Below are 25,935 nucleotides of genomic sequence, written 5' to 3' on the forward strand. Positions count from 1 at the left end.
GCCTGCACGTAGAAAAGGGGAGCCAGGGCAGCAGTGACACTTGACGTGCGGTCAGATGTGTGATGCTGGCTCTGGAGGAGTGTGTGTGCGCACTCACGTGTGTGTGTGTGTGTGTGTGTGTGTGTGTGTGTGTGTGTACGTGTGTGTGAGGGTGATGCGCCCTCATTCTGATGCTCTCTAGCTGATCCATCTGTCTCTGGGTCTCCCGAGGACCCTGTGGCCCAGCAGAGCATTGGCTGAGCAATACCACGCTTGTGTGGATTCAACGTGAACAGAGCAGGACGTGATAGAACTAAACAGCACTGGCACAGGGATACATCCTTGCCTGCCCACCCTCGCTCCTGGCCTCCATCCATCCCTCCCATTTGAAATTCAAAAAGCTCCCAATGGATTTTTTGGTCTTACGGGGCTTAGAACGTCCTCTAATTAGGTTCGTGACGCCCAGATCTTCACTTACGCATTCCCAGGCGAGGTGGGGGCGGGGGGAGAGGAGAAAGTATCTGGTAATGTGTCACCTATTTTTCAAACAATTACAAAATTTTTTTTTTACATTTATTTATTTTTGAGAGACAGAGTGAGGCCGAGCGTGAGCGGGGGAGGGGCAGAGAGAGAGGGAGACACAGAATCCGAAGCGGGCTCCAGGCTCCGAGCTGTCGGCCCAGAGCCTGACGTGGGGCTCGAACTCGTGAGGCAGAGATCATGACCCGAGCCAAAGTCGGACGCTTAACCTACTGAGCCACCCAGGCGCCCCAGTATGTTATCTGTTTTAAAATTAAAGTGAATTCACATGAGTTTCTTCTTTTGAAACTATCTCAGCATCCTTTGAAATAATTAGAGATGCCCAGGGGTGCCACGGACACCGGATTCACGCTTACGCCTGTGTGTTTGGGGGGATGGGCGGGCAGTGATGATGATGCACATCTGGGCCCACGGAGTCACCCCGCAGACGGGTCAGAGCTCACGATCCTTTATGCCCATTTCCTCGCTTTCCAATATGGAGGCCGAGGTCTTGAGGTGACACGTGCAGGGTCTCGTAAGTGACAGAGCACAGACTGGAATCCAGGTTCCCCAGAGCCACACCCTACCTAGGATACCCTAGATTCCTGAAAAACCTGTGGGATTCTTTTTTTTTTTTTAAACATCCTCACTGGGGCGCCTGGGCGGCTCAGTCGGTTGAGCGTCCGACTTCGGCTCAGGTCATGATCTCGCGGTCTGTGGGTTCGAGCCCCGCGTCGGGCTCTGGGCCGACGGCTCGGAGCCTGGAGCCCGTTTCGGATTCTGTGTCTCCCTCTCTCTCTGACCCTCCCCCGTTCATGCTCTGTCTCTTTCTCTCTCAAGAAAATAAATAAACATTAAAAAATTAAAAAAAGAAACACAAAAAACATGCTCACTGTTCTGGGAGGGAAATACAGCATTTGGTTGAGGCGCGGGTCAAATCCAGCGTGAAGAGTGGGGGTTAGCCACTTTCCCTGTAGGGACTTGGATTACCTTACAGATAGAACCTGGGTTCCGGATTCTACAGGTAGAATCTGGCTCAGGGACAGATCTGAAACTGTCTTTTGAAATCAGCTTATTCTTGGGATCAGTGTGTGTGTGTGTGTGTGTGTGTGTGTGTGTGTGTATTTAAAGTTTTTGTTTAAATTCTAGTTAGTTAACATACAGTGCAGTATTGGTTCCAGGAGTAGAATTTAGTGATTCATCACTTACATACGACACCCAGCGTTCATCACAAGTGCTTTCCTTAGTGCCCGTCAGTCATTTATGTAGCCCATTCCCCAACCCCCGCTCCCTCCAGCAACCCTCAGTTTGTTCTCTATCATTAAGAGTCTCTTATGGTTTGTTTCCCTCTCTTTTTTCCCCCCTTCCCATATGTTCATCTGTTTTGTGTTTTAAATTCCACATATGAATGAAATAATCTGATATTTGTCTTCCTCTGATTGACCTAGTTCACTTAGCATTCTACTTTCTGGCTCATTGCAAACAGCAAGATTTTTTTTTTTTTAATGGCTGAGTAATATTCCATTGTGTATATCGCTTGGGCTGCTTCTTTAATTTGACTTTTGTAGCTAATGCTGCAGTACACAGAGGGGAACACGTTTCCCTTTGAATCAGTGTTTCTGTGTCTTTTGCTGACCTAGAATTCTCACACTGCTTCTGCAGAAGACAGAGCAGTTCCGTCTGGAAGACAGGAAGAAGGAGAGAGCTAATTCATTGAGTCAGGGCTGGGAGTAGCAGTCGGGATTCCAGTTCAATTTGCTGCCTCATGTTTGGAAAACCTTCCATAAGCCCTTTCCGATCAGGGGTCCGGCTGGGAACCCCTGGGCTGCAGGCCCAGTACAGATTGCCCGGGTCTGAGCTCTCTCGCTAGGTCCTTATTGCCGCCATCACACATTGGAATCTACAGACAAACATAAGCTTGTTCTTGCCTATCAGCCCTTGGTACTAGACTTCCATTGCTCTGTGTCCTCACACAGGGCTTCCCGCAGGTTCCTCAGCTTCGGTTATTACACTCGGAGAGGGGTCCAGCCCTCCCTTTCACACTGGATCGTTCTCTCCCAACCAGGCAATGCTGCCATCCCTACGGTTCTCAGGTCTGATGACCAGCCCTGGATGTGGCTTTGCGGGTGCGGTCTGACCTGCAGAGAAGACTAGAAAAAAGGATTTCCTTTGTTTCAGGCCAACAGATGTATCTGTGCAGCCCAATGTCACGGGGTTGGGAAAACGCAGAGCTACGTGATCTTATTCTCCTGAGGCTGGCAGGTCGTTACGTGAGCTGGAATCGCATGGCCCGTTGAACATGCTGGCTTTGGTAACACCCCTTCCGGTCTCAGAAGAGTACTGCACCCTGGAGTACACTTTGGAAGATGAGAATCACAACTCAAGGAGCAAGTGAATATTTTTTAGCCCCCAAATTTTCATTAAGGAAGAGTTGACAAGATCTGGAGAAACTATAGAAAAGGTTAGTAAAATAAAATATAATGATTAAAAAAAAGAAAAACTAGTATTTAGTTGAAAGGATTTGTAAATATTTTATGTACCACTGCTTTCCACTGCTTTCTCTTACCCAGGACAGCTGAACTTGCCACGTTTGCGCAATTCACTAAAAGGTGCTGCATGGCATAAGGACAAGTCAGTAAAAGCGATGTGCAAATCCCAGGTGGTTACCAGAACCTACCACCCTTTTGACATTAGAACATTCTTTTTAGGACTCTGCGGTAACCACAAAGCTATCCAAGGCACCAAGAGCTGGAGACGGAAGAAAAAAATTCTCTTCCTTGTAAGAGCTCATCCTTCAAATGTGCCTTTTCCATTAAGATTCAAAAGCACCATCCAAAGAAGACGTGGGCAGGGAGAGGCAGGTTTCAGAGGCAGACGTCTGGGAGACTGAGAGGGCTGGCTCCCACTCTGGATTTTCCTGAAGAATGAGGTGGCCAGTGGTCCATGAATGGGTATTTTCAAATTTCACCTTCTACACTGATGTGTAACATTTGGTAGTAAGAACAGAGAACCCCACTTCTTTTTTTAAAAATTTTTAAAATTATGTTTATTTATTTTGAGAGACAGAGAGACAGAGTGCGAGTGGGGGAGGGCAGAATCCGAAGCGGGCTCCAGGCTCCGAGCTGTCAGCCCAGAGCCTGACGCGGGGCTCGAACCCACTGACCTCGAGATCATGACCAGAGCCGAGGCTGGACACTCAACCGACTGAGCCACCCAGGCGCCCAGAGAACCCCACTTCTAATCTTAAAACTTTGGGCTCTCAGGGCCCCATCTGAGCAAAGACTTTTGATGCTTGCGTGGAAGTCATGTCTTAATTTCGAAGGATTCCATTCTGACTGTGGAATAACCTTACATTTACCATCAGTTTAAAACTACCTTTAGTTGATTAGACAATAATTCAACACTTGTATCTTGCCACCATTCATAATTCCCCCCCATGAGTTAGGCTTCATATGACTTAAGAGTTCTTACATAGCCTTAAATTTCTTGGGAATTGATTTTTTCCCCCTGCAACAGTATCTAATACAAAAATCTCTTTTCATAGATGTACTAGATAACTCCAAATTTTTCCACGCTTGGTAAAAAAGGGGTGAGTTATTTTCCTCCTTCAGAATATCCTCAGTTTGTTGGAGGACTGCTTTTTTGCAAGTCCCCTCCCGTTAGCCCGTTGTGAACTCAGAAATCGGCAAGGCAAAATCCGATTCCGTGAAAAAAATTGGGTGATGCTATGCTCCCAGCTTCCTATCCGCCCCAGTGTGGACCAGGCTCTGCTCTGAATCCAGGGCTGGGCTCAAACCTGCCCCATGGAGCAGCCGTACTTCGTCCTCTTTCATCTCTCTTATCTCTCTCCTCATCTGGGCACCCCCAAGTACTGACATCATAGCCCCAGCGGTGTCATCATAGTGGGCCACCTAACAATGAGCTTTTCCTGGAGCCCTTACAAAGGAAAGGATGATGAAGAAGAAGAGAAAATAGGAGGGAGGAGGGCTTCGGGGCAAGATGAGGAGGAAGGAGAGAGAAGGGCAAGACCAGGGAGGAGCCAGCCATGCCTATTCTAACGAAGGCCAGTAAGGGGCAGCCATGCCAGCTGAGAACTAGACAACAAGGAGAATGAGGAAGGTTGACCAGCAGGCCAAAGCTCCCATGAGCAGGGACCTCCGTGCGAAGTTAACGAAGTTGAATGATGTCCTGCCAATATGTCCTTCAACTTGGAGAGAGAAGGCTTTTTTCTAGCAGCTAAGGTAAATGTCAGGGAGGGAGGGTGGAGCACAATGAGGTTTTAACGGTTTGCCTATATTATATGTCAAAATCTACCCCATGCTGGCTTCTCGGGCCCAGAGCTCACCGGAGGATGGAATCAGTTGACTGACATTCAGGGACCCTAAAGCCTATACCAAGGCTCTTGGCATTTCAACTCTACCTTCCGTTAGTTGGTTTGCTCCGGGGTTTTATACAAATCCCATCATGTATTAAGTGTAAATGCCTTCTCATGGAGTCCTTTTTTCTAAAAAACATTTTTTTTAAATGTTTATTTATCTTTGAGAGAGAGAGAGACAGAGTGCGAGCGGGGGAGGGCAGAGAGAGAGGGAGACACAGAATCCGAAGCAGGCTGAAGTCACATTCTACATGTTCTTGAACTCTGGCCCAGTTTATTATGGGGTAAGCCCAGTCATTTAAAATCAGAATGGAATTTGTAAAAAAATTCGGGCAAAGCCTAACTTAATTCTTTTTTTTAATGTTTATTTATTTTTCAGAGAGAGAGTCAGAGAGAGGGGGAGCGAGACAGAGCACAAGTGAGGGAGGGGTTGAAAGAGAGGGAGGCACAGAATCCAAAGTAGGCTCCAGGCTCTGAGCTGTCAGCACAGAGCCCAACATGGGGCTGGAACTCAGGGACTGCGAGATCATGACCTGAGCCGAAGTCGGACCCTTAACCGACTAAGCCACCCAAGCGCCCTCTCATGGAGTCCTAAGAAGGATAAACCATGGCCATATTATAAAATTCTAATTTATAAAAATGATCTTTCCAATATTTTATCTTATTAACATGGGAAATGCAAAGGAAATGCCATTTAGATCTATGTAGTGGCATCTGACATGGAGTGTATTTTCAGGAAGTTCTCCATGTCGGTGCCCAGCTCTTTCTCCCGGACTCCTTGGGGCTTTGGGTCTTTACTAACCATTTTATATTAAAAACGTGGCAATGTCGGACGAGCGATCCATTTTTTAAAAACAAAGCTGCAGAATGTATTCAGATTTCACCAGTTTTTCTACCAGCTGCTTTTCCTGTTCCAGGATTGAACCCCAGATCCTCAATGGCACTGAGTCGTCCCGTCCCCTTGGTCCCCCTCAAGTCTGTGACAAATCCTCAATCCCCGTTCTTTCCTGAGCTCGACTCTTTTGAAGAGTTGCCTCAGTTGCTTTGTTAGAAGGTCCCTCAATTTGGGCTTGTCTAATGTTTTTCCATGATCGTGTTGAAGTTGTCGTGTTATTGGGAAAAAGGTAACAGAGATTACGTACCACCCCAGTGCATCCTACTGGGGGACACGTGGCGTCACTGCTCATTGCCAAGATGTTAGCCTCAATAGCCTGGTCGACGCGGTGTAGGCCAGGACTTTGCACGCCGAGTTCCCTTTGTAATTACTAAGTATTCTGAAACCTTGTAAATATTCTCTTCCTGCTTTTACCTTTGCGCACTAGCTTTAGCTTCCATTGGTGGGTCCTGCCCATGGCAGTCATTACTGGGGTTTTATAATGGTGGTTTTCCTACTTCCCCCATTTTTCTAAACTTATTAATTGGAATTCTTCTTTAAGGAAGAGTTACATCATCATCATTCACCTTTTTATTCAGTTATTACTTATATCCGTATGGATTCGTAAACTTTTTCGAGTTATTTGGGTTGTAATCTAATAGTGTTATCTTGTTGAACAAGGTCCAGCTTTGGCCATCGGGAGGTCTTCTGGGTCGGTTCCTGTACTCTTCCGACATGCTTGCCCATCTTCTTTCTTTTTCTTTCTTTTTCTTTTTCTTTTTCGTTTTCTTTTTCGTTTTCGTTTTCCTTTTCCTTTTCCTTTTCCTTTTCCTTTTCCTTTTCCTTTTCCTTTTCCTTTTCCTTTTCCTTTTCCTTTTCCTTCCTTCCTTCCTTCCTTCCTTCCTTCCTTCCTTCCTTCTTTCTTTCTTGGCACTTCCTTACTTTGTGGTCTCACAAGACTCTCTAGGAGCTTTTGCTATTTCCCCTGCTTAGGCCCTGGAATCAGTTCTCCAACAAACCCTAGTTTCTTTGATTGGAAATGGTATTTACTTATTTTTTTAACTTTTTTTAGTGTTTATTTTTTGAGAGAGAGAGTGAGAGACAGAGTGAGAGCACGGGGAGGGGCAGAAAGAGAGAGAGAGGGAGACACAGAATCCGAAGCAGGTTCCAGGCTCCGAGCTGTCAGCAGAGAGCCCAACATGGGGCTCAAACTCACAAACCTTGAGGTCATGACCTGACCCGAAGTCGGACGCTTAACTGACTGAGCCACCCGGGCGCCCCTGGAAAATGGTATTGAAAAACCAAGACCTGGGGGTGTGTGTGTGTGTGTGTGTGTGTGTGTGTGTGTGTGTTCATTGCTACTGGAGGGTCACTGCTTCTAGTCCCTCTCAGTGGAAAGAGATAAAAATATTTGCATGTATAGTAACCCATGCTTAGACCACATGCACATTGATCGATTAGTCGATCGGTCATCTATCCATCCATCTATCCATGCATACATCCATACATCAAATAAACGAGTTCAGATCTGTAACTCTTACCTTGTTTCTCTGTGTAATTTGTCTTTTCTCTGGCTGTCTTTGCGATTTTCTCTTTGCTTTTATTTTCACGAGTTCAAGTACAGCATGCCTGTGTGCACATGTGTGTGATATTTATCTTGCTGGCTTGCTTGGTGTTCTTTGAGGATCTTGGATCTGTGGTTTGCCGCCTGTCACTAATCTGGAAAATCCTAGGTCATTATATCCTTACATATTTCTTCTGCCCTGCTCTCTCCCTGTCTTCTCCTGCGATTCCATTAGATGAAGGTTAGACCGTTTGATATTGACTCAAGCTCTCAGATGCCCTGTTCTCCATTTTTATTACGGTATGTTTTCATTTCTAGCATTTCCATTGGATTCCCACAGTTTCCATCTCTCCAATGAAATCACTCATCTGACCTTGCGTAACGTTTACCTTACACATTACAGACTTTCACCTGTTTGTTCGTTTTAGAAAAAAAAATCCACATCAGATAGTTCGAACATCTATGTCATACCTGAGTCTGGCTCTTACTATCGCTGTCTCTTGGGAGCGTATTGTTGTTGTCGTTGTTTTCCTTACCTTTTCATTTGCTTCATGATTTTGTCCTTGGAAGCTGGACATCTTGGTAGAACCGTAGAGACTTAGACGAGTTTTGTTTTTATCTCCAGAGAGGGACCTGCTCTCCCTCCTGGTGGGCCTTTGGTGTGGAGGCATGAGCTACTGTGGTGGTCACCCTCAGTTCCCCACCTGTCTGGTTCCTTTTGGCACACTTTGTGTTGCAGGCTAGGGGTGGGTTTATCGGAGATATATGCTTTAGACCTTCCCTTTGCGCTGAACTTCAGAGAGGGTTCCTTGGCATGTTATTTTTTTCTCTCCTTGGCTCTTCTCGTTGCCCTGCGGTTCCCGTTGGCCTGACGGTGTCAGGTGGTGGGGGTAGAGGGTCTCTGTTGTTTTGACTAAACCTCTGTGGAGGCCGGCCGCCTGTCTCCGGGTCTTGGACACCTGACTTCCTCGTGTCTCCTGTCCCCGAGCAGCAGATCCAATAGCAACCGTAATCTTCGAGTAGTAAGGAGCGTCCACAATATTTTGCGGTGTCTGCCCCCACTCTGATGTGGCACGAAGATGTCCGCGAGGTTTTTTTGCGGGTGTGGGTGTTGGTCACAGGCACGGTTAATACGACCGCGTTTGTTACAGACCCTCACAATGCAAGGAGATGCGAGTAAATTTGAGTTAGAAGTCAGTGAGACGAAGACTGAATTTGTTGCCACGATAAGTTCATGGCTTTGTGCTTTCTATCCGTGGACGCTTTGGACTCCTACCTAGTACCCTTTGAGGGAGAATTCACGGGATGAGGCATGGAAGACAGTAATCACAACTCGACCTTGACCTGTGACCACAATCAGGTGGGCACCTCATCTCTCTTGAATTAACATTAGCTACCCTGTACTGTCAGCCTCGACCAAAATCTCCCTCTCCCCCAGAAAACCTCTGCACGAAGCGAGAGAGAGAGAAAAAAAAAGAAGTGTGCTGAATAAGCATCAAACCGGAACAGGATGCGCATCACAGGCAACCGGCTGAGAGATTACGGTGACGGGAAGAAGTCTCATCCCTCTGTCTAGTCAGGCTGATACAACGCGCTGCACAGTGTTGTCACGTGAAATGACAACTGGTTGTCAAGCAGGAGCATTGACAGCACCGTTTGTCACCCGCACCTGGTCCCAGCTTACCTGGTAATGGGGCGGCCATCTTGTCGGCTCATGGCCTCTACCCAAAGGCAGAAGGAAACTTCTGGTATCCTGTGCGACAGGGGCTAGTTCTGCACCCCAGAGCGAGGCATGGCCAAAGTCAGGTGCTCACCCTCTTTTGAGCCCTGGGAGAGACCCAACGCGCTTCTGAGTTGCACAGGTGCTCAGAGGTTTATCTCCCTTTTAAGGAGATTTACTCACGTCCCAAAGGGGCAGAGAAGGAATTTATAATAAGTGTTGTATAGTTAGGGCTCTAAGGAAAGGGGGGAAAGGAAATGTTTCTTTCTCTCTGAGCGCACCAGGGAGGACTGCATTTTTTTTCTTGATTCGTATTGACCCTTATGCCGTTGGAGCTGCGATTGGACAGTGCCCTTCACCAGACTTGGGAGGGATGACGGCTGGAGAGAGAGGCTGGAAGGATACTGAGGAAGTGTTCCCCTGGATGCTGAGGCAAGGGAATAGTGCTCTGTCATCTTTGATATCCCTTATAGGGGCCTGCCGTCTTACTTCTGTGCGATATGAGTGCTCTGCCTTGGGTGAAAGGAAAATTTAGCTCGGCTCTCCTGAGTCCAAGGAACCTGTGCGTCAATCCAGGAAATCGACTTTCACTTTCTTGAGGGATTCCTTCCTGGGCTAACTGAACCCAGCCCATCATTTCGGCGTTTACTCAGCATGTCTTCTGAGGCCTCCCTCTGGGCCCAGCACTCACTGGACACTGGGGGAAAAGAGGAGAAGAATATGAGTGTCTTCTCACACTCAAACTGAGGAGGCGACCCCACATTTGCAGCACAGGACGTTCAGAGCTCCCATCCCCCCCACGCCTTTATTGTGCCTTCCCGCGGGACCCGTCGTCTGCCAAAAGTCTTCCCCATCCTGAGGCCCCAAACCTGATACTGTGTTTGTCAGCAGGCTCCTGAGGGTTCATCGCAAATAAATATAATAGTGATTATCATCGTTATTACCGCAAAGCTCACAGAGTGGACCATGTAGGGTGAATCAGACATCACACTAAGTGCTCTAGATCATTTATTCCTCCAAACAGCCCCGAGAAACAGGTGTTTTGAGCCCAGTTTAGTAGAAAAGGAGACTGAGGGTCAGAGAGGGCAAATGTGCCTTCCCTGAGATCAAATACCTAGCAAGAGGTGAAGCAGTCCCGGCTCAGCTTGGAACCACGCCCAGGGCGCCTCCTATCGGCCTCCTGGTGGACCCTGCCTTCTCTGCTTTTCGCTAGCACCTCTCTGTGGCTCCTTTGAACATGTCTTGCTGCACACACACACACACACACACACACACTCATGCATACATGTGCGCGCGTACACACACACACACACACACACACACACACACACTCACTCACTTTGCTTGAGCTGGCTTGTATGGGTTTCACTGTATGGACAATTGGAAGAAATGTACGTTATACGGTGGCCCTCGGCATGGGGGGCTGGGAGAGGGGAGGATGGGCTTTGCTAGAGACTGGCCGTGGCCAGGATACGGGATGAAGGGAAGTAGATTCTTAGAGCACGAGTTCTTAGAAGTGATTGGACCGGAGAATCTCATGGGGGAGTTTTGCAACATAACCGATGCTGGGTTCTACCCTCAGAAACTGTGGTTAATGCATGTGGACTGTAGTCTGGGCATTCAGAGAGTTTTTAAAAAAATTTTTTTTAGGTTTATTTATTTATTTTGAGAGAGAGAGAGAATGAGAGAGAGCGTGGCAAGAGAGAGGGAAAGAGAATCCCAAGCCCGATGTGGGGCTCAATCCCATGACCCGGGGAATCATGACCTGAGTTGAAATCAAGAGTGGGACACTTAACTGACAGAGCCACCCAGGCACCCCCCGCCGGGGGGCCCCGAGAATTTTAATAGTTTCCCGGGTGATGCCAATATGTGGCGAGTTTTGGTGGGAAACATTGCTTCAGCATATTAGGTGCGGGTTAGAATATGCAATTCTAGCAGGACGTTGTTTATTCTATGAACAAGAGACGAGATGAATGGCTTTTCAGGACTTGAAATCCTCAGAGTGTAGAGCTACTTTCCTCAAACAACCCCAGGTTCTAGGTCAACAATTAAAGAGGTTGTATTTAGGCTCGAGGCAACAAGCAGGTGCCAGTGTGGGTGACTGTAGGCCGAGCAGAGCAGCGTTTGAATTCTGTGTGTTGCCAGATGTTATCAATTATTGGCAAATCCAGTCAGTCCTGGTCTGCTTTCCTAACTGTTTGTTTAGAGCTGACAAAGGATTGTATTCACTTAGCATCACAGATTTTATCTTAACTGGTAGCAAAGTCCCATGCACGGAAAAGCCCAGTAGGCGAGCAATTAACCCTGAGGTTGGCCCTGACCTCACCCCACTGTAACTAATTGGCTTGCACAGTGTCTTCTTGGAGGGAACCTGATTTCTTCTGGAGCCATCTGAGGTCAGAGGCTGAATGGCTGTGCTTAGCTGTGTGGTCTGGGTTCCTGGAGGGGATCTACCTTCACCACTTCTCCTGAGCCTAACTACACCACCCGCCCCCCCCCCCCCCCCCCATCTCCAAATGCCATCCCGCTGGGAATTAGGGCTTCAACATAGAAATTTGTGGGAAGGGGAGGTGAACATTCAGTCCACAGCAAATGCATCTCTCAGTGGAACTCCAAATACGTTTCCTTCTTGGGTAGATGCACCTCGGACACACTCATATGGCCTTGCCAGTGGTTAAAATGTTGGAAGTTCCGAAACACTGATTATTGGTCATTGTCCCCAGTTCCCTAAGTGACCTTGTTTTATTCCTGCCACCTCAACTGCCCGCTCCCTTCCCCTCCTCACCTCCCTAATCCAGCTGGACTCTGCTCTGCCGCGCCTGGTGTCCATTGTGATTGGCACATGTTCAGGCCATTCCAAATAGTGTGACGATCATTCCCGGGGACTGGCAGAGACTGTTCACTGCAAGGCTGGAGAAGAGCCGGGAAGGGTGAAGTCCGTAAAAGTCCGCTCAGACATACTCACCTGGAGTTTCCGTCGCAGGCCACGACTTCCAAGGTGTGTGGGCTACTTTGTAGAGGTCAAAAAACCAAAATTCAACGGAGTACATTGGAAGATCTAATTGGCCTTATGAAGCCATTCCCGTCTAGCAGGTAGAGAGGGGCCACACAAAATACTGTGGTTTTAACGGGGAGGAGGGTTGGGGCAAGAAATTAGCAAAAGAAAAGAAAGGATCGGTTCAGGCTAGGCCACCTTCCCTTGGGGGAGGGACGGGAAGCTTTTAGTAGGTGGCTGATCTCCTCTTCCCTTAGGGGGTGGAGAGGGTCTGTCTGTCTGACAGATCACCTCTTTGGTGCTGACCAGAAAATTCCAAATTTATTGGCTTCAAATTTCCACTCCTGGAGAGGTTGAAAGTGCAGTTTCCTTTTGCTCTGCTGTTCTGGGGGCAAGGGATTCCATCTTGGTCTGGTGGCTTTCTTTTTAGCAATAGAGACCTGGGTCCTGGGTCCTGCAGGCCTCGAGGGGACCGGGAAGAGGGAAGAACAAGGTACTAGTCCCGGCAAAAGTATCTTTCTGGCCCTAGCCTGGCTCATTAGGAATCATCCCCATTTGGCTAGAGGAGAAAGGATGTCCCAGCCCCTGTTGATTGCAGGGGACACAGGCCAGGAGCTCTGCCAGGCCAGTCATGGGACTTGCTGTGGCCCCCCTCACCCAAGGGAGGCCAGTCAGGAACTTCCTTCACCCCTGCACACACCAGCCTGTCCTGCACACGCGGTTCCCACGCCCACAGTTCTGTGCCTCCACACCTGGCCTAGATTAGCCCACGCGAGCGCCTGCTCAGGTCACCAAGGTCAGTTGAACCCTCTTCCTCCGCGTTCGAGCAGGTCAAATCCCGTGGCAATGTACCACCCTTCAGTTCCTGGCAGCCCTGAACCCGGCGACAGTGTTTCATGGGTTTTTGTGCCATTGGCCGTGATCACTACCCCAGACCGTGCGCGCACCGGGGACGGCGGCTCCGTCTGGCCTTGCGCCCCCGTGGAAGCCCCAGCACTCCACACAGGGCCTGGCGCAGGGTGGACGCTCAAGAAATGAGCGTGCGTGTGCGTGGGTGGTGGCTGCTGTAGAGGGAGTGGGTGCGGGCCCCGCGGGCGGGCGGGCGCATCTCCCTCTGCCCCAAGCCCTGGGTTTTCCTTGCCTTGCTCTGTGTGCCTGGGTCCTGCGACCCCTTCAACCGCTGAGCGCCTGCCTGCCAGCCCAGGGCCGGTACTGGATGCTGCCCAATTCCTGTATCTGTTAGGGTGAACTGGGGGGCGTGGCCTCCAACGTCCAGGCGTGGCCAGCTGTCAGCCTCTCCCCTTTCTCTCCCTGAGACTTCTTTTGCTCTCTTGGGTGCCTCAGCCCTAATCTGTGACCCTCACTCCAGTTTGGGGGGGGGGTGGGCCTTTGTGATTTGGTTGTAGACATTTGCTCCCCTGGTTCACCATCCCCCTCCTCCTCCTCCTCCTCCTCCTTGTGGGACCCGGGGCCTCTCCCGCCTGCTTCTTCCCCCATGAAACTTGCTGTGGTCGGTCTGCCTACCTACACCCAGGGGACCCACTCGGTCTCCGGTGGATTTCCAGGCTTCTCAGTCTCCCGCCCTTCGAGGGGGTGATGTGCCACTGGGTGGTTCATGATTCCCTCCTGATTCTTGAGGCCCCCACAAGGGAAAGTCCATGAAGCCCCCTACCTCATCAGGGCCCCCCCAGCCAAGGACTGCCCTTGGATCCCGAGGGGGTCCCCTCCCTTCCTGAGAGCCCAAGTCGGCTCTCTGGGGGGAAAATGCATTGTTCTCTCTTTAGTATCCCTTTTGCCCTGGGCACTTACTGAGCTAACTGACCCATGCTATTCTCAGTGCTGTCAGGAGACCAGTCATCTGTATACCTACTGACACTGTTTCCTGGGGTCCCGTGAAGAGGGGCATTCACCCCTCCTGCCCCCCCCCCCCCCATCCCCTGTGCGGAGCCCTTTCCGTTGTGTGGGTAACAAATCTGGAAAAGTTCAGAATAATTCCCAGGATAATACGGTTATTATCACTGGCTAAACGCTGGGAGGTTTCCAGCTAGAACAGGGCCGATTTGATCCCTCTCCTCGCAGACTGCACAGCGAAACTGCACCATTTGAGGAACTGTCCTTCTTTGGTGCTCTCTGCCTGTCCCTTCTAGGAGGGAGCCCAGCAGCCTGCTGAGTCCTGGAGCTGAGTGAGCTGGGCATTTTCTCTGGATCACAGAGGGGCCGAGCGAACACATCCTTCGGGGCGTCGCCACTCCCTAATGTATGGGGTCTTCAGAATTTAAGAATCTTTCGGGTCAGCAACTGCCCTCTGAATTTTACACGATGGACTTTGCCATCCTCAAAGTGGATCTGCTTCCCATTTTCCAGATTTTGAAACTGAGTCTTTAGAATCAAGGATGTGTGTGTGTGTGTGTGTGTGTGTGTGTGTGTGCGCTGTTTGCCCTGGCTTCACTCAGCCCTTCCTTCTTCTTCCTCATCCCTGTGGTTCCTTCTTATCTTCCGAGTTGGGCTGAAGGCGGTAGGTGCTGGGATTGGCCAGGGGGATCACCTCAGCTCTCCTGGCTGAGTCACAGCTGGGTCACCAGCCCCAGGAGCTGACAACACAGCAAGGGCCCTCCCAGGGGGACTCCAGACAGGGCACGATTGCAAAGTGAACCGTGAAATGGGATCCAGTGCGTAATCCTCTCTTCTGGAGGGCTTGTCTGAGAAGACTCCCCCCTTAGGCATTTGGCTGTTTAGATGTTGTGGCAGTAATGGGAATAGCAGGGGAAGTTCCAGGGCTCACTTGGGGTGACTTGGGGTGAACCCCAACCCCACTCTGCCTCCAAGTCCCTCATTTGCAAAATGAGTGCTTTGGACTCGATTTTGTTAGGCTTTCAGACCTCTAAGCCTCTAAATTTTAATAATTCAAGATTTATTTTAAGCAAGCTCTTCACTGAAGTGGCTTGGAGTTGGACCTTCCTTCCAGAAAGCCTTTCCAAGTAGCCTTGCTTCTTGACCCCAAGGCCAGAAGTTCTGGGAGGGTGGGGAGTATACGAATGCTTCCTCCTGGGGGTCTGCCTGCCGCGGTGTGCATTCCTAACCGCCGTCTCCGAGACACATCCCTGTGGAGGAATCTCATCTGTAATCGATGATCCCCTTCGTAGCCCCCTCCTCCCAAATGCCCCTGGCAAGGGGTCACCTGCTTTCCTGGGGACAGGCTGCCTAGATGGGAGTCCCCCCGAAGGCCAGCAAGAATGTATCCACAGGTGGCCAGCTGGAAGAAGACACGTCACCTGGGCAAAGCTTCCAGGGCAGAGGACCCCATCTTCCATCTAGAGCCAGCCTGACTTCTGCAGTGATGCCTTCCCGACATCTCCCCTGGGATGGCTGAAAAGCGTCTCAAGCTTCTAGTGGCCAAAAGCACAGCCCTGAATTTCCTCCCAAGGCTGCTGCTGCTTCTTCCTTCTGCACCTCAGTAAAAAGCAGCATCATCCCATATCCTATAATTCACAGGTTTAAAGCCCTTCTTGGACTACCTAAACTTCTTGGTTGGGCAACAAAATCCTAAATGTTTGGTCTCTGCTATCCCTCCAGCCTCTCACAGAGGGCTGCCTCAGGACCTTTGCACTTGCTGCTTCTGATCTCTAGAAAGCTCTGCCTCCACATCTTTGTAGGACACCGGTGTTTCTTGTCGTTTACGATTTCTGTTTAAGTGAGCCAGCCTGTGATCATCTGATCTACCTCTTTTTGCCACCCGATTATTTATTTATTTTTTTCATTATTTGTTCCTTGCTTTGTCTCCTTGTTGGAGAATGGAAGTTCCAAAGGGGCAGCGTCCTGTCTCTTGTTCTGAGCAACATTTCACGGTGTTTGGAACAGAGCTTGACAAGTATGCTTAGTGAATGGACGCAGCAGGGGTGCTTGTTCATTGGGAGAAAGGATGAAGGTGAACTTAGGTTGAAGAGCTAAGTATAAATTGCAGTATGGTCAGTAAGGCTGACTGCCGCGATATGGTTGTAGAAACTAAGGATCTGGGTCAGAACAGTTAAGGGACTTGCTTAAAGAGTAGGTCCGAGATGGCAGCCGCCAGGCCCTGGAGGTTTTTGGAACGCTTTACCTGGCTACCGCGACAGCTGATGCACGCCCCCTGAATTCCGAGGCTTCGGGAACAGGTCAGTCTAGCCCGGTGAATTAAAATATGGGACTGTGGCTTTGGGGAGGATCATCAGAAACGTGGCCTAAAGTGCCGTGCCCACAGGAAAGCTAAGGTGGGCGGCGCAGGAGGGGCTGGCGGGTGCCAGCCTTCTTCCGAGGGAGGAGGCTCGGATCCCCGAGGCCAGAGGGGCCCTGAAAGCAGCAGAGCCGCTCGCGCGTCACGAGGGCCCTCGCGCGGCCCCGTTCGCCCCGCCCCGTCCCTCGCTCCGCCCCTCGTCCCGCCCCCGCCGCCGCGGGCAGTCCTCGGTGACAGCGAGCGCGCGGCGGACAGAGAGTGTTTGCATACAAAGAAGGCCACGCGCGCGGCGCCGCAAGGTGAGTAGACGCCTCCGCGCCGCCCGCCGCTCGCCCAGCCCCAGGCCGAGCCTCGGAGGAGCTCGGGCCGCTACCGGGAGGGGCCGCAGCCTCGGCCGGCCGGGCCGGGCGGGGCGGAGCCCGGCGGAGAGTGGGCGCGCGCGGCGACGCCGGAGCCGGCCGGGGGAAGGTGGTGGCCGGGGGAAGGTGGTGACCCGATGCCGGAGGACCGTGCTCGGTCCCCGCGGCCCTTTCTGGGGGACGTGGTTCGGGGCGAGAGGCGGAGAAACAGGCCCGGGGCCCGGCGGCCTCGCGAGCATCCCTCGGGCCTTCCCTTTGGGTCGCCCGCAGGGCTGACCTTGACCCGCCTGGCGGACCCCAGGGGCGGCCGGACCTCGCTCTGTCCAGCGACGACGGGTGGGTTCCATCCGTGTAGTGGGCAGCCCTGCCGTGCGCCCGGAACTTTTACGAAAATGTCCCCTGGGGCTTCGGATTCTTGCTCTGCAGTTGAGGAAACTGAGGCTCAGGGAAGTTGACCTACGTGCCCAAGGTCACACAGCTGCTAGGTGGCAGGTTGAACGGGGCTGGAATCTGGTTCTCAGATTACAGTTTGGTTCCTCCTCTGCCCGGCCTCTGTGCATCTTTCCTGCAGCCTATGGGTGCTAGGCCCAGTCGGCTCTATCACATGCCCCTGCGAATAATTTTATTTTGGGGAAGGCCAGGAACATGTAGGATGCAAAGTAGTGGCTTAGACATAACTCTAAGTGCCATAGGCTAGAGTGTAGACAGCTGGCACGTAATTTATGTGCAGAGTAGTCGCTGAAGAAACCAGATGTCAGCTCAGTGTTTGACCACCAAACAGGAAACTTGAATTAAAAACAACGGATTAAGTCGGACAGTTTTTAGAACCTAATAGTTTCCCCAGGATAGTAGGAAGTATCTTGGAAAAGATGAGCTTGTAAAAGTTTTTTTTTTTTTTTTTTTTTTTAAATCAGAGAAATGGCATGATGCATGCGAAATTTACAGTTTATCTTTTGTTCTATAATTTGGGTCTTAGGAATAAAAGTAAGTGAGGAATGGATAGTAATTGAGAAATTAAACACACAGTTTTTTTTTTTTTCTTTTTTACCCCACGTTGGAAGATCTGTTTGTTTTACAGTTCTGTATTTTGATAATTCTTCATATTTGTCAACATTTGTATCCTTATCAAGCATATTTGCTTATGGATGTGTGTTTTGGAGCTTTTATTCCTGTTTGGATGTAGGGCTGTGTGGTGTTGGGGAGGCGAGCCAGGCCCCTGGCAGAACTTTGTGGATCTGGAGGCACAGGGTGCCCGTGAGGAGGGCTGTTTGTAGGGTTGAGACACTTGTGCCCGATGCTGGCCTCTGGGCTGCAAATCATCACTCTGGGCCCCCCCCCCCCCCCTCGGCCACCCCTCTCCTATTGTGAGTTGGCATCTCCTGGCTTCTCCGTCTTCTGGGTTCAAGGTCGCAAAGGAACCCACAGGGGACAGACTGATTTGGGCCAGCATTCAGATGGGGGGACAGGGGAGGGTTGTAGGGAGCTTTTTCCGGGGGAGACCTGGTGGGGCGGGCGGGGGTTGCATCATTTGGGGCCACTTTTGGAACACTTTCGAGAAACACCGAGAAGGCCGCAATCCAACTGGGACACTGGGGCTAGTGCCTTGACCTGTTTGCACCTCTGCATGACCAGGGCAGAAGAGTTTGGAGCTGTTGAGGTACTGATGAGGAACACACGAGGTCCAGGTGGATCCGTGGTGCACTGTCAGCACTGGGGCGAGCCCCCTGGGAAGGGTGAAGTCCCACTCTACATGTTCTTGAACTCTGACCTGGTTTATTATGGCGTAAGCCCACTCACCTAAAATCAGAATGGAATTTGTGAAACAATTCGGGCAAAGCCTAACTTAATTCTTTTTATTTTTTAAAGGTTTATTTATTTATTTTTTAAAATTTTCTTTTTTAAGTTTATTTTTGAGACAGAGAGAGACAGAGCATGAACGGGGGAGGGGCAGAGAGAGAGGGAGACACAGAATTGGAAGCAGGCTCTAGGCTCTGAGCCATCAGCCCAGAGCCCGACGTGGGGCTCGAACTCACGAACCCCAACCGCGAGATCATGACTTGAGCTGAAGTTGGATGCTTAAGCGACTGAGCCACCCAGCCGCCCCAACCTAACTTAATTCTTAATTTATGGAAGCCTCCAAGGGCCCATTTGCTGGCCATTTCTGAAATGGGAGCTTTCTAAGCTGTGAGTGGAAGGTCTGGTGAGTGAGGGGCCCAGCGTCTACTTTTGCACCTGGCAGCGGGTCCACGGTCCAGTTCCCGGGACACCAGGGCCCAGGCCCCTTGACGAGGGGGGCACCAGGGCCCTGAAGGCAGCCCCAGCCTCCTGATGTGCCCTTGGCCGGGCCCCTCCTTCCTGCGTCCCCTACATTTCCCTGGGTGCCTCTTCCTCTTCCCTCCCCTCTCCCCCTCCCCACCTTTTATTCAGCAAATGAGAAGTGAGCCTGGGCTGGGGCTGGGCTGTGTGCAGCTGGGGTGTTGTGAAGAAGAGCTTCTGCCTCCCCAGAGCTCTGGGTCTGGGCATAGGCCAGTATTTGTCACAGCACCGTTGGTGACCCACTGGTCCTAAAAATCAGTTTCGGTGGCCCACAGACATTGAAAAAAAGTGAAGTAGGACAGAAAAGAAGATATATACTGTTTTGTGGAACTTGTTTTGGCTGTGGGGTGTGTGTGTGTGTGTGTGTGTGTGTGTGTGTGTGTGTGTGTGTTTGCGGTCCAGTGGAGAGAGGGAAGATGGGGGTGTGGGTGTGGTTGTGTGTGGCGGGGGGAGGGACCGCACCACCCAGCACTGGCTTCCTCCTGGCCCACAGAAGTCCCTGCTTGGGGGGCGGGGAGGATGTGCCCAGGGTGGCCGTGCTTGTGCACTGCCCCCGCTGAGACGTGGGGAGGAAGGAAGGGAGCAGGCCGGCCCAATCTGGAGAGGAGCAGGGAGCTTTTCATGCCGGTGATCATGGCCACATCTCTCAACCCACCGACCAAGTTTTGTGATTCTTCCGAGAACTTAGAACTTCTTGCTGGTACTGAATGCTGGGGTTTCCAGAGCAAAGCAACAGGCGGTTAGAACGGTCGTGGCTCTGTGTCAACTGCTCCCCGAGTGTGAGGTACTCTGCATTGCTCACAAAGCCGACCACAGACCCTATGATCGAGACACGCCTGTTTGCTGGCTGCTTCTGGGACACCGTGAGCGCATTTACACTGCGCGCCTTGTTCCCGCAGGTCCTGCCCTCTCCTTGGATACGTGTACTTTCTCTTTTTTGGTGAAATCTTTGTCCGCATTCCTGGGTCTCCCTAGGCATACCCTTTGGTTTACAAACGACAGGATACAGTCAGTCAAGATCATGGGATAACAGGGCACAACCACCCAACGAGACGTTCTCCTTGGCCACTGCTCTTGCCAAGGATTCTTGCCAGTGAATTCTACCTAATCACAGAACGCTGCTGCCCATCCCTGGGGTTGCCTTTGTGCTCAGAGTTGTGGACAGACAGAAATGTACTACCACCCTAGAGTAATACCCTTCTAATAGATCTGTGTGGATCTTAATCTACCACATTCTTTGGCCCAGTCTTTTTTGGGAAGGTGCGATGTAAATCGTTAAGGCATGAGCCTTAATTCAGAGTCGAGGAATCCTTTGTGGCTACAGGATTAGCGCCTGGCTTTCATTTGGTGTATGCGCTTTGCAGAGTACTTTAACGTGTACCGAGGACGACTAATCCCGTGAGGCAGACGACGTCAGTCCCTTTTTACAGATACGAAACTGAGGCTGGCAGAGAGGTTAGTAATTGGCCCGTGGGCACAGGTTCGTAGGACCCGGGATCTAACTGACACCAAGCACCTGCCTCCAGGACGCCTGCATTCTTATCCCCTGAGCTGTCGACGGCACATTTGAACGTCAGGTGATACTTAGCCCTTCCCGAACTGCTGGGGTGGAGTGGGTGGGTGTCCTACAGGGATAGAAGTCGCAAAGGCAGGACGTCCTTTTTGACCAACACACAGATGTAGACGGAGAGCATTTGGAGGTGCGTCAGGAGAGGAGGCGAGCCCCGTGCTTGGTCAGTGAGTCGAATGGTTAAGAGCCAGAGAGGATCAGGGTCTACGCCTGGAGCTGTCTTGCCCGGCACATGGGCCGCCCTGTAGTTTAGATGTCCCCGTCCCCTACTGTCTGGGCCTTTTGTGCTCCTTGGCAAGGACCTGCACGAACACTCATCACATGGGATTATAAGATCCGGGTGTTGCAAAATCCCAGCTGGGGAGGAGGAGCTGAGTGGTCGCCCTGTGACCTTTCTGACCAAAGCAGCTCCCCCCCCCCCCCCCCCCCCCCCCCGCCACTGTGCCCTCATGTCTCAGCAGGTTCACTGACTGGGAGACCCTGACATTGAGTGGGCCAGGCTTTTCCATCCCTCACCCAGTTCTCTGACGTCATTAAGAATTAACGTCAAAGTAATACCTATGCGTTTAAAGAACACCCCCCAGAGGTGAGCCTGTGAACCTTATTTGGTGTGTAAATCCATCCAGAGTTTCTTTGGTTGTGTGCATCTCAGAATATGTAGGAATGTAATTCTTAAAAAAGCGGATTCATGTTATAAATGTTTTTGTCCTCTTTCACTCAGTTTATACCTTTTCATGTTAGTATTTGGGGAACTGCTCCCTTTGTGTGTGCATGTGTGTGGTTTTTGTTTGTTTGTTTTTTTTTAAGCAGTCGTAATGATCTTCTGATACATGGTTTATTTAACCAGAGTCCTAGAGATATTTAAGTGGTTTCTGATTTTCTAGATTACAGTCAACACTGCCATGACCGTTTGGTACATGGACCTTACAGAAGTAGGGTTGCTGGGGAAGTATGTGCATAAAATGGCAGATGGGGCCCCAATGTTCACCCCGCTTATTACCCACCAGCAGTCGGTGATCACTTGGTTTCCCCTGCTCTCACCAACCCTGGGGTTTTTACGAAATGCTCCAATTTTGTACCATCTGAAAGACCTCCTTTGCATATCTTAAATTATGAATGGGGTTGAGGATCTTCTCATGTGTCATTGACCAGACGGATCTCTTTCTCTGTGAACCCTCTCTGTATTTTGTCCATTTGTTTTTCCATACAGTTAGCGTGAGGCCACCTTCAACGGACATTAAGATTCTAGAGATGGGTGGTTATGAACGGGTGTGGCCAGGGGTTTTGCATTTTGGCAGACGTTCCAAGAAAGCAGAGTGTCTTGGCAAAGTTGTGCGGTCTGGAGAAAGATTCTGTCGATTGTGGGTGAAACGTTGATTTTCCTGATGTAATAACTAGGCAAGAAGTTCCGAGACCTCCCTCCTGCTGACCACGCGTTAGCCAACGGCTGCTTTTCTGGAACCATGTGAGACGGGCTGACTGATGCTTATGGGCATCTGTTGCGTGCCAGGAATTGTACAGAGTAGCTCCAGTGGGGGGCGCACCTGCCCGTGGTGGGGGGCATCGGAGGAGGAGAAAACTTCCTGGGCCTTTGCTCTATTTCCTGCAGGGTATTAGCACCCTCAATCCAGACACGCTCCGCACACGCGCCCTCCTTCCCGCGGGATCGCCTGGGAGCCGGCTCTCCGCTCCCTCTGGTCCTGCAGCTGAGCTGTGATGATCGCGGGCTCCGTGTGATCTGCCTTAATTCAGAAAGGGTCCTGGTGGGGGGACGCTCGGGCCAGCTGGCTTTTCCGCCTCATCACTTTTGTCAGCAGGTACTCGTGGTCCGACCTGCAAGCTTTTTAGAAGCATCTCCAGCTTTTCTGGCGAGTTTTCTTTCTGTGGTGGGGAGTGTTTCCTGATGGATGCTGGCATGCCAGTAAAGGCCCCGATTCGCCTTTCATCGGTATGGACACACACAGGACTTGACGCTTGTTCAAGAAGCTTCTCGCAGTGCCATGCTCAGTCCAGAACTGGCAAGGGGGGAAGAGGTTGGCCGTGGAGAGTGCTGCCAGAGTGGTGGGGCAGGGGTGAAACATACGGGTCTCGACCTTGGGGCTGGTATTCTTTTCTCTGCCTTTTTTTTTTTTTTAAATTTTTTAAAATATTTATTTATTTTTGAGACAGAGAGACAGAGCATGAACGGGGGAGGGTCAGAGAGAGGGAGACACAGAATCCGAAGCAGGCTCCAGGCTCTGAGCCATTAGCACAGAGCCCGATGCAGGGCTCGAACCCAGGGACCGGACCGCGAGATCATGACCTGAGCCGAAGTCGGACGCTCAACCGACTGAGCCACCCAGGCGCCCCCTTTTTCTCTGCCTCTTGACCTTGGGGCTGGTATTCTTTTCTCTGCCTTTTTTTTTTTTTTAAATTTTTTAAAATATTTATTTATTTTTGAGACAGAGAGACAGAGCATGAACGGGGGAGGGTCAGAGAGAGGGAGACACAGAATCCGAAGCAGGCTCCAGGCTCTGAGCCATTAGCACAGAGCCCGATGCAGGGCTCGAACCCAGGGACCGGACCGCGAGATCATGACCTGAGCCGAAGTCGGACGCTCAACCGACTGAGCCACCCAGGCGCCCCCTTTTTCTCTGCCTCTTGACCTTGGGGCTGGTATTCTTTTCTCTGCGTCACACTACCACCCAGTCACCCCTTCCTTTTTGTCGTTTATGTGTAACTTATCACTCCTGCTGATTGATAAATATCAATTCACCAGGCTCTGAAAAAAGACTTCTGTGTGGTTAATATAAATCACAAGAGGCAGACACGCTATTTATAAGCCAGTGTCATTTTCTTGCAAGCCTTATTAGTCATGAGACCGTTTTTAGGATTTCTTAGAAATTGTCTTTTTTTTTTTCCCCCTTTTTTTAATGCTTTGGGTGAAAATGCACCCTCAGCTCCTAACCTCCCAGGTGAATGTGATATTGGGCAGCCCCAGCTGCAGCACAATGTTTGTGTTTTCACAACGAGCTGGTCAGGTTTGGATCCTGGACACGGAGACAGAATGTGCTCAGAGTACAGCCCGGGTGGTGAATGGAGGCCCCCCCCCGACTCCTCTGAGACCCGGCTGGGGTGCTGACAGCACCTTCCTCGCCTGTCAGGTGCAGGGGGCGCAGGGGGGTAGTCACGTAGCTGTCCTCACATGGCCTCAGGACAATGAAGAATGAGACATCCCCAGGCTTCAAGGACCTGTGGGGGAGAGAGCCCCAGGGAAGCACATTTGACTGTATCTTTGAGGAACCGCAGTCCTAACTAAAAGCCACATGACTTAAATACTACACAAGGGTGCTCACTCTCCAAGGCAAATTCTGCAGTTTTCAGAAAAGTCCTAAATGGGCATCCATATTCAGTTGTTAATTACTGAGCCAATTAAGATCTAAGACTTCCAGCTTTTCAGGGTTCCCCGGGTGGCTCAGTCGGTTAAGCGTCCGACTCTTGGTTTCGGCTCAGGTCATGATCTCGCGGTTTGTGGGTTCGAGCCCCGTGGTGCTGACAGTGTGGAGCCTGCTTGGGATTCTCTCTCTCTCTGCCCCTTTCCTGCTCACACACATGCTCACATGCAAATAAACTTCAAAAAAAAAAAAAAAAAGAAGAAGGACTTCCAGCTTCTCAAGGACAGGGCTTAATCTTACCTGGTGTCAAACCCAGAGCCAGGTACACGGCGAGCATCTGTGTCCTCTCTGCCTCGTGACAGGAGGAATGATCCGTGTGTGTGTGTGGGGGGGGGCGGTATTGGTTGGTCACTCACCTGTCCTCAGAGACACCTTTCTGACATTTAAGGTGGATCAGGATAAAAGGAGGAGGGGGCGATTTTATCCGTGAGTATTAAGACTTGACCAGTAAAATCTTGCCCCTTTTCTCCTTGAACTCAAACGGAAGGAACCCCTTTCTGGGCTCCCGCTTCACCTGTGTGCCCCCCACCCCCGCCACTGCCCCGGGACATGGCAGAGGGTGAGGCTGGCCTGCTGCTCCTGGACCGACTGGGAAGCACAGGTGTATCTGTGGAGCAAGCGGACCAGTCTCCCAACCGGGCACCAGCTTAGGAGAAGGCAGTGACCTACTAGGACGGACCGCCGTGGGGAGCTCTGGCCTCACCATTGGAGAAGCGGACATATTTGCATCTACTGCGCCTTATAGTTTCCTGCATATGTCCCTTGAAGTCTGCGTGTGCGTCTCTGTACAGAGATACGACTGTCCAGTGTTTTGGGAGGTTTGTAGGGTGGTCCCAAAGTCGGATACAGACTTCTCCTGGATTCGAATGCTCCTTCCGCCCCTTACCTGCATCGGGACCCAGAGCAACTTACATACATAAACTCCACAGTTCAGTTTCCTTCTCTGCAAGATGGGAAAACTCTTGTTTCGCACCATTGTGAGGAAGGGATACATAGTTTAAACTCTGTTATTATCGCCGTCTGGACAGCGTACCAGCCTTCATGGTAGGTGACAATGGACTGTGGTTTGTGCCACGGCGGTTCACTGCTGTACTGTCTTTGCCTGGTGTCGCCAGTACATTCTGGGTATTTAGGAGCCTCTCAGGTGGTTCTCCTTTGGCCAAAGTAGCTGGCAGGCTGGGGGCTGATTAAATTGTCAGTGTCCGTTGGCCCTTGAGAGCAGCAGTTCTGTGTCCGGGTAGAACCTGCTGCTGCTCAGAGGAACAGGAGCCCGAGGCTTCACCCCAGGCTGATGCTGGGTCGGTTCCCAGTCACGAAGCTCCCGGATGTACCGTGAAGCCAGATTCCACAGGTGTTCCTTGGGCACCTGCCACGACGATGCGTGTTTGCCCTGTGTGCGCGGGCAGTGGGTCAGGGGCAGGCTGGTGCCAGGAAATGATGAATCATTCTGTGGGGGAAAATGCTAGAGAAGTCTTCCGACAGAAAGAAAGGTGTTTTGACCTTCTAGTCCTTGAGGGCCGTGGGGGAAGGCTTAGAATTTACCTCCCAGGAGACCCTGAGATGAGGTAGCTGAAGAGGGTGTGAATGGCGAAAATACCCCATTGAGAGCCAACCGCAGAGTCCGACTGGTCTAGTGACTTGCTCAGGGAGGTAGTGACAATGAGTCACGTTTGCCACCTGTCCTCTAATGGCAGAGGGTTTTCCTAAGTTATCTTGTTTCACGCTCATGATGGTGAGGTTCCATCAGAGATGTGGTGTTAATACCTTACTCCCAAGCACAGAGCTCACAAATTTTGCAGGGGGACAATCAAGTCCGACCATCTGACCCTATATTTTGTGCAGTTCCTATTTCTCAGACTTTGTCCTTTTTTTTTTGATTTGAGAGAGAGAGAGAGAGAGACAGAGAGAGAGAGAGAGAGAGAATGTGAGCAAGACAGGGGCAGCGGGGGAGAGAGAGAATCCCAAGCAGGCCCCATGCTCCACGTGGAGCCCTACACGGGGCTCGACCCCAGGAACCGTG

General features: G+C 50.9%; 1 protein-coding gene across 4 annotated transcripts in view; it reads left to right on the forward strand.

Annotated features, from left to right (window-relative positions):
- Nucleotides 1-25,935, forward strand: part of LPIN1 (lipin 1) — a 129,358-nt gene that overhangs the window by 41,682 nt on the left and 61,741 nt on the right. Inside the window, exon 1 of one of the 4 annotated variants that reach the window (XM_078444972.2) lies at nucleotides 4,452-4,739. The exons of 2 other annotated variants lie outside the window; for them this stretch is intronic. In XM_078444972.2, the coding sequence (XP_078301098.1) occupies nucleotides 4,695-4,739 (45 nt within the window). In that variant the 5' untranslated portion in view covers nucleotides 4,452-4,694. Of the gene's footprint in view, nucleotides 1-4,451; nucleotides 4,740-16,513; nucleotides 16,536-25,935 lie in introns of those variants that run through there. One more of the 4 variants, XM_078444973.2, reaches the window with a different exon arrangement.

The sequence above is a fragment of the Panthera onca genome, chromosome A3, assembly GCF_046562875.1.
Source record: "Panthera onca isolate mPanOnc1 chromosome A3, mPanOnc1 haplotype 2, whole genome shotgun sequence".
NCBI lineage: Eukaryota > Metazoa > Chordata > Mammalia > Carnivora > Felidae > Panthera > Panthera onca.